Source organism: Ornithorhynchus anatinus, chromosome X3 (genome assembly GCF_004115215.2).
Source record: "Ornithorhynchus anatinus isolate Pmale09 chromosome X3, mOrnAna1.pri.v4, whole genome shotgun sequence".
NCBI classification, from domain to species: Eukaryota; Metazoa; Chordata; class Mammalia; order Monotremata; family Ornithorhynchidae; genus Ornithorhynchus; species Ornithorhynchus anatinus.
The window spans coordinates 9,426,121-9,441,058 of NC_041751.1; the positions used below are offsets into that span (position 1 = coordinate 9,426,121).

Below are 14,938 nucleotides of genomic sequence, written 5' to 3' on the forward strand. Positions count from 1 at the left end.
TTGAAAAGTTTTCCTGTTAGCTGATTGGGCTTGAGAACATAATTGCTATCATTAGATGAGATTAATAATGGTCTAACTAGCCTAGTTCTGCCTCTGATGGCAACAGGCTATTTGGAGAAACTAGGCCGAAGACCATGTGATGGGTTGTCCTTCAGCATTGTAATGACTTCTTTTCTCTAGTTAGAGTATTATGGCAGTCATTACAAAAATGCATTCGCTGCCATCTACCCCGTTATTGTGGCCTAGTGGAAAGAGCACAGGCCTAGGAGTCAGATCCCCTGGGTTCTCAACCCAGCTTCGCCTCTTGTTTGCTGCGTGATCGTAGGCAAGTCGCTTCACTTCTCTGGGCCTCAGTTACCTCATCTGTAAACTGCGAATTAATTGTGTGAGCTTCACGTAGGCCATGGACTATGTCCCACCTGATTAGCTTGTATCTACCTCAGCACTTAGTACAGTGCCCAGCATATCATGAGCACTTAACATATACCATTAATTACTAATAATAGTAATAAAATATACTCGTCTGTTAGTGTTCTTCCAGGATAGACCTATTGAATTTTACCTTGACTTAAACTCTTTCTTTCCCCTCCCCATGAAATATTTTGAATGGTCTGACCAGAGTGATTATATCCCATTTGAATTTAGCAGAGATAAAGACTGCTACCTAAGGCTAAGGTACCTTTTTGGGGTGAGGATATGAAAAAAAGTCTTTGAAGGTTGCTGTATTTGACATATGGACATGCAAAATATTTAATTATTGGTACACCTTTACAATGCTACTTGACCGTGTAACTACTGTTGCTTTTAATGTACTGTTTTAGCCACTGGATCTTTGGCATACACCCATGCGCTTTACATTATTCCCTTTAGGAAACTATCCTCCATTTAGTGCTATTTCACTTAATACACTATTGCCATGGAAACAACTGAGTACTAACTGAGGTACAGAAATAATCACTTAAGCTGTGTAGACCTTGAAAGAAGGCAAACAAACAAAGTCGCCTTGTGTATCTCAGAGGCTTCCTTTCATAAGCCAGTTCAACATTGTGATGATTCCACTTGCTAACTCTAATGCATTTCCTGGGGTTGGAACATTTTATTTTGGCTCATGTACAAGTTTCATTTTTCTGAAATAAAGGCAGAATAGGCCTGGCACTCTTACAGAGTGGTTGAGAAGCAAAAGTCAAGGGATAATTAGCATTATGGCTTGCCAGTGAAACCATTCATTAACACACAGCAAGCATATCATTAGGTAGATTCAAAGATTTACCATGAATGGTTCTGATGAAGTATGCTCACCTCTGCCTGAATCAATCACAAAACCAAAGGTGATTAAGTGGTGGTGGAAGATCAAAAATGGAGTGAGGCTGGGTTGTAAGTTAATACCTTGGGCCTCTATTCTTAACCCAGCATTGCCCCAGTCCCAGAAAATGCTCCTTTGGGTGACATTTTTGATTCCCCTCTGCCTTTCACTCCCTTACACTAAATCCTCCTGGTTCTCTCTCCCAAATTTCTTGTATCTGCTTCTTTCTCATAAATAACCTAATCCAAGGTCACATTGCCATCCAGTTGGAATAGTGTTTTGACCTCTTTGTTTCCATGTTCTCCGGCCTTCGGCTCATCCCACGGTCTCCCGTCCAGATTATCTTCCTAAAATGATTCCTGCCCTTCTCAAAATCTTCCAATGGCTCCTCATTTCTCCCTAGAAAAACAAAACCTCCTTCCACTTTGATCCCAGGCCCTCCTTCTATTCTTTCTTCCAGTCCACTCACTTCTTTCCTCCCAGACTAATCTGCTCACACTGTGCTCTTGAGAACATCTTTTCTCTGGCAGGGAAATACCTTCCCTCTCAAATATGTTACATCATGTATTTCCCAATTTTCCAAGTCCACTAGAAAAGCAGCATGGTTTAGTGTCAAGAACATAGCCCTAGGTCCACACTGTTATTTGCGTGCTGTTTTACCTTAGGCAGGTCACAACTTCTTTATGCCTGTTTCCTTCTCTGAAAAATGGACATTAAACAGTTGTCCTTCCCTCTTAGATTGGGAGACCCATGTCGGGCAGGAACTGTGTCTGATCTGATTACCTTATATTTACCTCTACGCTTTGTACAGCACTTAGAACAATGCTTGGTACACAGTAAGCACTTAACAAATACCATGATGATGATGATAAGTGGTGGAGTTGGGATTAGAACCCACAAGTCCCTGCCTAACATATCCCTACCTCTTTTGGCATGTGGTCTCACCAGTAATCCTTGGCACCCCTGCATCTCAATTTCATTCAATCATTTTGGTTGTTTTTGCTTCTGGTTTTCCTCCTGTTCCCCATGTATATATTCAATTTGGCTGTCTTGATTTTATTTTGACTTCCAACTGCTAACCCCTCATTTGAATAGCAATTGTATGTTTGCCTTTCCCATAGCTTTCATGATTTTGGTCGCTCTGAAACCTAGCACCTCGGCCCTACTCAGGGGAAGATACAGACAGAGAGGGTGAAACCAAGGTGATTAAGGTTCTCCTAAAATGGGGTGTGATGATCACGACTTCAAGTGGCATTCCAGGTACAAGCATAACATGATTTAGAATTGAGTTTGCCCTGTAAGGGGACCCTGCATTTGCTAGGCTCCTGTCTCTCCCCACTCCAGTCCATCCTTCACTACTGCCTGGATCATTTTTCCACAAAAACGTTTTGGACTTGTTTCCCCACTCCAAGAAGCTCCAGTGGTTGTTCATTCACCTCCACAGCAAATAAACTCCTCACCATTGGCTTTAAAGCAGTCAATTGCCTTGCCCCCTCCTACCTCACCTCGCTGCTCTCCTATTACAACCCAGCCCTCACACTTTGCTTCTTTAATGCTAACCCTCTCACTATACCTCAATCTTGTGTATAATAATAATAATAATTGTGATATATGTTAAGCACTTACTATGTGCCAGGCACCGTTCTAAGCGCTGGGGTAGATACAAGGTAGTCAGGTTGTCCCACCATGGCGCTCACAGTCTTAATCCCCATTTTATAGATGAGGTAACTGAAGCCCAGAGAAGTCAAATGACTTGCCCAAGGTCAGACAGCAGATAAGTGGTGGATCTGTGATTAGAACCCATGACCACCTGACTCCCAGGCCCATGCTCTAACCACTACACCATGCTGTTCTCTATCTCTTCTCTATTATTATTAATAATAAATCCAACAATCACTATCTCTCTTCTCTATATTATTATTAATAATAAATCCAACAATTACTCTCCCTATCTTCAAAGACTTATTCAAGGCACATCTCCAAGAGGCCTTCCCTAAGCCCCCACCTTTCTCTTCCCCCCACTCCTAGCCCCACAGTGCTTACGTACATATCTGTAATTCATTTAAATTAATGCCTGTCTCCCCTTCTAGACTGTAAACTTGTTGTGGGCAGGAAATGACTGTAGTTATACTGTACTCTCCCAAGTGCTTAGTATAGTGCTCTGCACACAGGATGCGCTCAATAAATACAACTGAATAGGTGTTTTGAGCTGTGGCCACATCCTGAACCAGTGATTTTAAAAGAACAGATGACTTCACTGAAGTGGTGCTATACTGTAGCTTAAAATAGAAATCCAATGACTGACCTTTACATGCTGTGAGGCCCAGGATCATTATTCAACAGGAATTTATTATAAAGGGCTAGACTCATGGCAAGCATCGCATTCTCCTAACAATATGCATTGTACAGCCTCCAATTTCCCTCAGTGCTCTATAGAATCATAGCCCGGCAAACCAGACTAAGTGGTGGCCTCTAAAATCCCTGGTTTTTAGAAGCATTACAGATGCCAGCTGAATTTGCCAAGTCTCAATCTTACTTCCCTGGTTTGGAAGAGAAACCTTGGATAAGCACAGCAGCTTGTCGGAATTGCCGTGGAATTAGGAAAGCCTCTGTCATCAGCCGCGATCCACGCTTGAAACTTGCAGATAAATTAAAGAGATGGGGCCAGCCCACAGCATTCTCGTTGGCCTCTCGCGGGGTTCTAGCCAGCACACCCTCAATGGCAGGGAGCCGCAGTGACCCAGAGAAACACTGGATCCGATGTATGGCTGTAATTTCCATTTTAACTGAAATGCCTACATTGTCCCAGACTAATTTCTTTCAAGACCTGGGCTTATGAGTCTTAATTTCATGGCTCAACTGAGGCACTGGAATTGACTTGCTACTTTTTGTAGGAGTCTTTTGTTGTGAGAAACACTGGACAAAGTGACCCAAGCCTAACTAATGTTTAAACACTCCTTGGGAGAGAAGAAAGTCCAAATTTTTGGTGTTATGTAGGATTAAACTATATTTTGAACACTTTTCCCTTCCTAACTCATATTTCCATGATGTCATGATCCTGGCTTGACTCACCCCACCAAAGAAAAGGGCAGACTTGGATTTCCTCGCCCCTTCTTTCTGCTTTTTATCAGGCTAGGAATCTTTTCCAAAGAAGGATAATGTATAGTGAGGAGCAGAATCCCAAGTTCAAGTTGTCCCTGAATGGCAGAGTTTAGATCTGCACCTGAAGACGTCAGTTTTCAGCAGCCACTGCATTTCCATTAGCAGTGTCTCTGGTTGAGGAACTTTTGCTCCTTTGTCTGGAAAAAGCAGTTTATGAAATCAATATGTAGAGGGTGGTCACTGGGCAAGCACTGTCTTTAGGTGAGGGAGGGAGGGACCTTCTCTACATCTTCCTTGTGAATGAATGTGGAGATGGAGATTGGAAAAGAGGAAGCTAGTGGAGAGAGAGAACCTGGAACTCAGGAGTTCCAGGATCCAGTCCCAGTTCAAATAATAATTATGGCATTTGTTAATGATATTATTGAGCACTTACTGCTGCAGAGCACCATACTAAGCACTTAAAGGCTTACTATGTGCCAAAATCTATAAGCACTGGGGTGAATTCAAGATAATCAGGCCAGACATAGGCCCTGTCCCACAAGGGACTCATGTTCTAAGGGGGATGGAGAATGTCCAAAGTCACTCAGTGAGCAAGTGGTGGAGTCTGGATTAGAACCCAGATGGTGATGATGATGAGACTTAATATGTGCCGAGCACTGTTCTAAGTGCTGGGGTAGATACAAGGTAATCAGGTTGTCCCATGTGGGGCTCATAGTCTTAATCCCCATTTTACAGATGAGGTAACTGAGGCCCAGAGAAGTTAAGTGACTTGCCCAAAATCACACAGCTGATAAGTGGCAGAGCTGGGATTAGAATCCACGACCTCTATTTCCAAGCCTGGGCTCTTTCCACTAAGCACATTGCTTAGGATATGCAAAAATTTTGCAGTGAAATCTAAATCGATCAAGCGCATTTATTGAGCACTTACTGTGTGCAGAGCATTGTACTAAGTGCTTGGGAGAGTATAATCTAACAGAGTTGGTAGACACATTTCCTGCCCACAAGGAGCTTAGAGTCTAGAGGGGGAGACAATCTAAATATCTACTTGTTTAATTGTTGGATATTTCTTAACCTGCATTCAATATTGTACTCTCCTGTTTAGTATGGTGCTTTGCCCACAGCAAACAGTAAATACTATTTTAAAGTATACAGTAGGACTCATTGGTTAAGTGATAACACTGCTTCTGACACAAAGCAGCTAGGGAGAGTATTTTTTTTTTGGAAAATCCCATTGTTAGTCATAAGTTACCGCTTCCAGCAAACTAATACGCTGCTTCTTTCTCTGCCACCCCACTTTAATATAGCACAAGCAACCTCTGAAATAACGAATACACACTATTATGGGAGAAATTTTTATTACTGAGTAACAAACCAGGAAAGGAAATAGTATGGATAAATTTTATAACTGCATTTTGGAAGAATTGGATGTATTTTGAAGGCTATTTAAAAATACACATAAAAATTAGCATCGAGAAGCACACACTCAGTTTTCTCTGGCCGTGAAACTATGAGACCTTCCTAACTAGACAGACAGGGTATTGCACTAGGACTACTCTTGCACTGATTATTTTCTGATCACACCCTGGTGCAGAGACTTTCTCTGGCCATTTGAAATGCTGGTTATACAACGACCATCTTCAAGACCGTTCTCTCTGTGTGTGTGATTGACACATTGCTATGCCATTCATCAAGAAAATATCTCTATTAATGCTTCTGTCACTGGATGCAAAATGAGAATCCTGTCACCCAAGATAAGGTCACTGTTTTAGGAAAACTGTTTTCAGCCATTTAGGTGCTAAGAAAACCAGAAGTGTCTCTTTTTTTTTTAAAGTGATGCAAAGAAGAGTCCTGGGTATTGTCTATCAAGAAAAGCAGAATTACCAATAAAGTGAATCTTTGGAGTTCACCACTGGCTGGTTGTGGATTTAATCATTTTATTGTACAATTGTTGTGATTGGCATCTACTCACTGCCAATCTGCAGCAACAAGTGGCTAAAGAACAACTTAATATCCCTGACAAACATCCCTTGATGTCTGAAAAGGGTTTTTTTGGTTGGTTGTTGTCAGTAATTAGGTTGAGGGATTATTTTGTCCATTATGGTACTGTATAGCTATTATCCAGGCAACCACCTTACAAGAAAGGTGCACAAGCATCATTTCCTGGGTCACTGGACATACTGTGGTGACTAGATCCAGGAAGTGTGAAAAAAGGTAGCGTCCCCAAAAGCAGAGACAGAAATGGGACTGACCGAGCAGATTTGCTTGAGCGTAAGTGGAATGTTGATGATCTCTTTTCAAAGGCTTTAAATTCCCTCTGTCATAATAAACGGATCTCTTTCTACAATTAACCATTACTTCCATTGGTTTTATCACTATATAAACCCAGTCCCAAGTCTAGCCCCTCATCTCTCCACAGTCCAAAAGGGAAGGGTTAAACAAGACTTAGTTATCCCTCTTTTTGCAAGGATAATTCTCAATTCCTCATCCATCGCTGTCTCATCAGCCCACAAGCAGGGAGTAAGGCTAGGATGCCTTGCTTTGGCAGGATTCATACTGAGAGCCTGCCTGAATTTCTTACGCTGGCAATGATGATTAATAATAATTGTGGCTTTTGTTAAGCATTTATTACGTGCCAAGCAATGTGCTAAGCACTGGGGTAGATGCAAGATACACACAGTCCCTGTCCCCCAAGGGGCTCACAGTCTAAGTAGAAGGGACAACAGGTATTGAGTCCCTATTTTACAAATGAGGAAAGTGAGGGACAGAAAAACTAAGTGATTTGCCTAAGGTCATAGAGCAGGGAAGTTGAGAAGCTGGAATTAGAACCCAGATCCTCTGACTCCTAGACTCATGTTCTTGTCACTAGGCCAAACTGCTTCTCCAGGTGGATGCCTCCTCATGGTTAACAGGTTTCTCTGCTTTTTGCAAAGGTAGGCGAAATTGCCTTCTTTACCTTTCTTTGGCATGGTTCAAACTATTTGGTAATTGTGACTTCAAAGGGAAGAGAACAGAGAGCACTTAGTTCTGAAGGACACTTTTGCCAGAAAATTTAAATTTAAATGGGCTTTTGCTCTTTGCTCTGGACTCAGCCCTCTAGAGTTCCATAAAAATGGGACTGCAACATGACCCCTTTTTAACCTTAACCGTCTTCCTAAAGATTCGTGCACTACTATTTTAAACATTAAGACTACTTTATGGTTGTTTATGGTAACCACCAGAGGAATACTAGCACTAAAATGATACTTGTTTTATTTAGATTTGGTCTTGGGCAAATAAAGATCAGCTCCATTTCTATGCAAAACTGGAGGTAAGGATACATTTGGGTAATGATCCTTGGTAAGTGAATAATTTGGAGCTGAAGCATAATTTCCATTTGGATTAACAGGGTGCGATACTTGAAGCATTTTTAGTAATTTAAGGGAGAGTAAGAATTGCTCCCTCCTCCCCCACCCCCAGCCACTTTGTCTTAAATCGCTCTCATCTGTAAATATCAAACTTTACAGAAACTACAAATCCTCCTCCTAGAAACATATTCAGTGAGTTTGGGCCTTGCTGACTTCCCGGCAGACTGTTCACTTGCGAGGCTGCTGGATGTGCTGCTGTTTGTGTGAAGGATGCTTCTCCATGGAGGCGTGAGGTTTCTGGTGAGCCACCTGTGCTGCTGCCGGAGGGAAGTCTTTGTCACCCTGTTAATTAGGAGAGAATCAAAATAGGCATCGGTGGGAAGGAGTATTCCATCTGGACTGAAGTCGTTTGAGATAATCAGATTTCAAAGACTATGGTGCCCTTTGCTGAACCTCCCCACGCTTTTACAAAGTAAACAGATGACTTTCTAAAGCTAAGAAGGGAAGACATAGACAGAGAAGCCCGTGGTGGCCAAAGTTACGCAGGCTAAGGGCAAGAGTTAGGAGGAGAGTTAGTTCTGGCCAAGTTCCCAAACTGGGTAGGAGTTAGAGAAGCAGCGTGGCTCAGTGGAAAGAGCCTGGGCTTTGGAGTCAGAGCTCATGAGTTCGAATCCCAGCTCTGCCACCTGTCAGCTGTGTGACTGTGGGCAAGTCACTTAACTTCTCTGTGCCTCAGTTACCTCATCTGTAAAATGAGGATGAAGACTGTGAGCCTCACGTGGGATGACCTGATTCCCCTGTGTCTACCCCAGCGCTTAGAACAGTGCTCTGCACATAGTAAGCGCTTAACAAATACCAATATTATTATTATTATTATTATTAGAACACTAGTGTTGTTAATGCCTGGGTCATCCAGGTGATCACTAAAACCCCCTTCTTCCCTGGAGATGTGGAAGGCTTGAATGGTCCAGAGATAGAGATGGTACTGGCTAAAAAATTCTCACAGTCTGTACTGGGGCTTAGACTGACTTACAGAGTCCCTGCACTAGACACTGTTTCGTTATTACTGTGGTGGTGATTATTTTGCACTAACACAAGGCTACTACTCTTAAACGAGCCTTTAACCGGGAGTGAGTACATGGTGCTCTTCTGGCCAGCCACCATACTTAAATGCATTTCTAGTTGCCCACTCGAAGGCCATAGCTGCCCCGATTTTTACATCTAGATCTCTAAAATGGCACCCGATACAAGTCTCTTAGTCCCTGTTGCATGCCCTCAGGTCCAAAGATTCAAATGGTGACAAACTGCAAGGCCAGTGCAGTTTGAGATTCCATAGGAGAGCCTGGGTTGGGGATGGGGTAGACTAATGCTATCTTCAAGCTGCCACAATCAATTTTCGAAGCCAGGGTAGCAACTCGGAAAAGAAGGCCTAAGATGTGACAAGAGGAAGAGAAATCACTAGTACAGTAACGAATGGGATATCTCGTGTGCCGTACAATGCACAAGTGCTATTTCTCCTACTACTAGGAACCATTAAATTGAAGATAGCCTACGTATACTACGCCCCATAGGCTATCCTGTGAATTCCAGAATTCAGGCTCTACCATTTCTCAAGAACTCACAGCTTTCCAAAAATACTCTTAGGGGAAGCCTCAAAAACCCACTAGGCCAGGAATTATATTACTTCTTGGACAGTATTAAAAACAGAACACAGCAATCATGTGCTAGCTGTTGATTGAATGAGAGCCATGATAAAGACCATTAAACTCCTCCAAATTATGTCATAGAGATTAAAAAATGAGCTCTTACCCTTGCAAGGACACCAGAGATGAACACAGTTGGTTTAGGTGGACTGGAAGGAGAGAGAAGAAAGTTATTTGGCTGAAGAGTTCAGCTTGCCAAGTACAAAAAAAATCCACGTGCAATACCAACATCCCAGGGTCGGTCTTGAGTGACTATAATGAAGAGTGGCCACTTAGACCACTGATTATTGCTTGTGGGCAGGGGAACAGAATGAATGTTACACTCGTTATTTCTTAGCCATAATAACATATCTATTGAACTCAGAACATACATGACATTTCTTTTCACCTGCAGGAAAGATACTTTGGACCAAGAATTAAGAAAGAAAAATAGATGTTAGAAAACAGCAGGTATCTTGATTAAAAGCACTTTCTTCCATTTTGCTGGAGGGTGGGGTGTATGTGTAGTTGTTGCTAATCTTCAAATTGTTTCTAAATGCTAGAACACAATTTTTAGCTCTTTTTAGCTCTTATTACTTGTGTGATGCATGAGATCAAAAAAGGGTGTTCGACTGGAATCATACTGTGACCTGTATCTGCACTTTAGCAGAGATGATCAACACAAAGAGCACAACTACTTATTTTACTTAACTGGTTTCAGTCTCACCAAATGTCAAGGATATGCATTTTGAGAAACCACTATCTCAAGTCCACAAACTCAAGTCCTCGTGTGTCACTGGTGGGAACTGTGGATAGAGCACAGGCCCGGGAGCCAGAAGGATATGGGTTCTAATCCTGGCTCCACCACTTGTCTGCTGTGTGACCTTGGGCAAGTCACTTAACCTCTGAGCCTCAGTTACCTCATCTGTAAAATGGGGATTAAGACTGTGAGCCCCATATGGGGCAGGGACTGTGTCCAACCTGATAACCTTGTATCTATCACAGCACTTAGAACAGTGTTTAGAACACTGTAAGCACTTAAATGCCATCATTAATTTAATCTGCCTGAATGATGGGGTTTTCGGTATCCTATATCCCCTTAAGGATCCCAGATTCCCTTCTTTCTCATGCTTGCTGCTTGGGTTAAATTCTTATTTTAATGGTATTTAAGTGCTTACTATGTCCCAGGCATTGTTCTAAGTGCTGGGGTAGCTACAAGATAATCATGTTGGACTCAGTTCCTGTCCCACATGGGGTTCACAATCTTAATTCCCATTTTACAGATGAGGTAACTGAGGCACACTCTTTTTAGGAGGTGAGGAGAGAGATGGTGATTGTTCAGTTTTGTTATTGGCATTCACTTCCTTGGATTCAGTCAGCACAATCATCTCCCGGAAAGGAAGACCCGATCTGAAAGTTATTTCTTAGCAAACAAAAACTTTTCTGAAGTCACCACTGTTAAATAATGAGGTACGAAACTCCCACTCTTGCTCACGGACATGCAACAACGTTCCATAATCATAATCATCTCGTTTACTTGAGTTTCATCTAAATTAGGTGCTTGCATGCTTTCTTTATCCTTTATTTGTGTTAACTAACCTTTGTTATAAAAACAATTTTCTAGGTAGATTTGAATTACTGAATTTATACTCTTTCCGAAATGCATGGGGATTCTATGAGACATCTCGTTGCATAAACTAACTAGTTAACTTGACATTGAATAATTGTGATATTTAAGTATCCATTATGGGCCAAGCACTGTACTGAGTTCTGGGGTAGATACAAGATAGAAGGGGAATGAGGTGGGGGGTGTTTTTTCTGATGAAGAGGCTTTAATGGAAGGGAGAAGGAGGGGACCCTGCTGCTGTATTCTGAGAAGGTTCCCTGGGTAGGGGAAGCGGGGAGGGAGTTTCCTGCCTTTTGCAATGAGCCAAAAGTGGGGTTTTAGGTTCTCCACTCTCAGTGCAGACTTGTCAACAACCAAGTGAGTCAACTGTTGACTCAAATACATCAGTTTAATTTCTGTTGATGACTTGTCTCAGGGGGCTTAATTTTAGGGGATTTTCATGTTGCACTTCGTGAGGCATAATTTTTTATATCGTGTTAAATGGCTTTTTTTTTTTCTTGAGCCCTCCAATCCATGCCATGGAAATAACCCTATAAAGTGCAGTTAGGCATCAAAAACAGCAGATTTACGACATTTTGAAAGCCTAATGAGGGAATACTTATCTCTGGATTCAAAAAGATTTGTTACATTTTGTTTAAGAGAAATGATTATCCATGTATGAAGACCACATCAGTTTAGAAATGGCAACACTGACAACACTACAGAGGTCACAGTTAGGCAAAGAGTGTGCGGACGGAGAACAAAAAGAGACTAAAGTTTGGCACTGACTGCAGTGTGAGCTTGGATCTCAGTCACCTGTCTCCTTTCAGCCTTGGTAAAATAGGATTGTGTGTATGTGTCTGTGTGTAATAGCCATTTGTATCGTACTCTTCCAAGCGCTTAGTACAGTGCTCTGCACATTAGAAATAAATACAATTGATATACATATAAAATTAACTTTCTGGGCAAGGGTGTTATATATGTTCAAGGTTTGGCATTATTCAAACAACTACCATTGCATTCTACAGGGGGCATTGTCTTTTTTTTTTTTTAATACCCAAGAGTTTACAAAAGGAAACTATTCTTTCTGAAGAGCTAGCAGCTAAATCTTCCAGGAAGTCCCTAACTTTAATTCTACCCGTCTTTATAGGGTGTTTCTGAGCTTAGTAGTGGCAGTTAAAAAAAAAAAACCCAACAACAAAGTAACTCTGGGCTATGAATTATAACCAAGGCAGAAAATGATCTGATGAAACCCAAACTAAAGAGCAAGGCAATTAGCTATTTGAGCAATAAGATGCAAGAGATTGCCTATAGAGCCTCATTGTATAACTAGATAACATTTATTAGAATATACTATATTCCAACTATACTATATGAAAGCAGTGAGAAGCAGCGTGGCTGTGAGAAGCCACATGGCTCTAGTGGAAAGAGCACGGGCATGGGAGTAAGAGGTCGTGGGTTTGAATTCAGGCTCCGCCACTTGTCAGCTGGGTGACTTTGGACAAATCATTTAACTTCTCCATACCTCAGTTACCTCCCTAGTAAAATGGGAATTAAGACCGTGAGCCGCATGTGGGACAACCCAATTACCTTGTACCTACCTCTAGCTTAGAACAGTGCTTGGCACATAGTAAGCACTTAAGTACCATTATTATTATTGTTATTATTAAATGCTAAAAGTTGCATTGCACATTTTGATTGTGAATTCGAGGGGTTTAAGGTAAAGGCATGGTTAGACAGCCACAAAGAAATCAAAACTTTGAAAGCTCAAACCTTCTCAAAGCTTACTCAATTGAGAATGAAGAAGGGTCGAAATATAAGGATTTCCCCATCAAGGTCCCAATTCATCTCTAGAAAGACTTCTCTTTAGTGATTTTCACACAAAGAAATGTCTCAAACAAAGTTGAGGGCTGGGTCTCCAAAACGCTTTATCTCCTACTGTTGATTTCAAATTGCCTTCTCACTTGAAAAAGCTCCATAAAACACTGTCATCTGAATAAAAGAATCTGCCTTTTTTTTTTTACCACCCTGGATCGAAGGATATCAAGTAGCTTTGATAATTACTCAAGGGTAGTTTTGCTGGAGGCCCATAGGAAAGTTTCCATCAATTCATCTTTGATTTCACCTGTTTGAAAGACATCTGCTATTTGATTAGATGTCTGCCCTAGATGGGAGACTTGTTTTCTAGAATCACATGACAATAATCAAGAAGCTGAATTCACTACCCTGATTATGCAGTCATAAAGAGGATATACGGTGACATCACAATATCATAATATCCAATGTATCTATCTCCCTCCATTATCGAGCCAACAATTTTGAGTGATTTGTATCCTGCCCCTGGGTCTGGGATATGAAATCTCTGGAATACATGCTTGTATGCTCAGAATCATGCCCGGCTCTGACAGCATGTCTGAGTAAATGAGTGTTCTTTACACCTCTGAGTCCCGATTCTACTTGATTCAGGCCCAGAGGCCTGAATTTCTGAGCCTGGGTGAATTCTTCCCTATGATTAACTAATTAATGCTATTCATTTTGCTACATTTACCTTTTGACAAAGTCCATATGATTTTTTTCCTTGAGTTTCGGCATGGTGATTGAACACAGATGACTGCTAATTTAAACTCGCAGATTATTGGATTATTTTATAAATGTTCACTGCACTATCAACATAATTTTGCAAGACCTAGTGGCTAAAAATAAAACATGAGAACACTTTCAATGCGAACAGCCCCCGTTGAAGAGGCAGCTTCCAAAACTACACTTGTAACATACACCTATTTTAAATTCTGTTGGTGTTTTATGCAAAGTATAACCTACATTTCTCAAATTCTGTAAACTGTGATGCTTGCTTTGAGGATGTATTTAATCTGATGAAAATCAGCCTGACAGATGTTGTTTTGAAGATGCAACATTCCTTTCTTTGGCCCTAGTACAGAGAGACTGAAAAATGATGCACTTGTTGCCCTAGTCCATCATTTCCTTACCCCCTTCCCTATCTGTATCTGTTTCCAAATTTTAAAACACACCCTCATTTAAGCATGAGGAAAACGCCAGGGAGCCTGGACTAGCTAGGATTCAATCCCTGAAGTATCTCCCTGTTGCATCAGAAAGTGCAGGTTTAAAAAAATAAAGGAAAATCTGCAGCTTCTTGCTCAACTAAAAATGTTTGGAGTGCTTACCATTTTATTTGTGCACCATTAAGGCCGATGTCTGTTAAACATCAAAATCTTACTATGATCACTTTTGTCCTACTTAAAAACCTGCTACGAATGAGCTAGAATGGCTTGTCTTTCTGAGTAAAGCACAAGCATGGCATTTTATTGGCATTTCGAGGAAGCTCCAGACAGTTAAGATAAACACTAGAAAAGATTACTAGCTGAATGGAGTGACAGTAGTCGAATGTTGAGGAAATAAATACTGAAAAGTCACCCGCTCTTCTGTTTGACTATCTCTATACGACACACTCGCAAATTAGAAGAAAATAATCCTGAAATACCAAAGGAGTGAGCTTTCCCTAGGGTACCGCACCAGACTCCTTATTAGAATATTTATTGTTAAAGAACTTCGTGTGGGTTTCAAATTATATGCTGTAGTAATGATTGTTCTGGCTGCTCAATGCCATTTCTCAACTCCCTCAGCCCTCTCTTTCCCCTCCTTTGAAGCACATATCATCTGTCTCTGTCGCCCACTCCATCTATTAGGCTCGGTCAGCTCTCACCTCCAACTTTCTGAATCATTTTGATCCCTTTCTCACATTCCCTCTCTCTTTCTCCATCCCTACAGTGAAATATAAATGTCTCAGGCTCATCCTCCCTCCTGCTTCATCTGTGACAGACTGTCATCCTCCCTACCTTCAAAGTTCTATTAAAATCACATCTCCTCCCAGAGGCCTTCCCTG

General features: G+C 41.4%; 1 protein-coding gene across 1 annotated transcript in view; it reads right to left on the bottom strand.

The window, feature by feature from the left end:
* Window positions 1-7,637: 7,637 nt before the first annotated feature.
* Window positions 7,638-14,938, bottom strand: part of LOC100089913 (death associated protein) — a 45,655-nt gene continuing 38,354 nt past the window's right edge. Inside the window, exons 3-4 of the mRNA XM_029053836.2 lie at window positions 9,559-9,601; window positions 7,638-8,091 (exon numbers count right to left, since the gene is read on the bottom strand). Coding sequence (XP_028909669.1) covers window positions 7,978-8,091; window positions 9,559-9,601 — 157 coding nt within the window. The 3' untranslated portion in view covers window positions 7,638-7,977. The remainder of the gene's footprint in view (window positions 8,092-9,558; window positions 9,602-14,938) is intronic.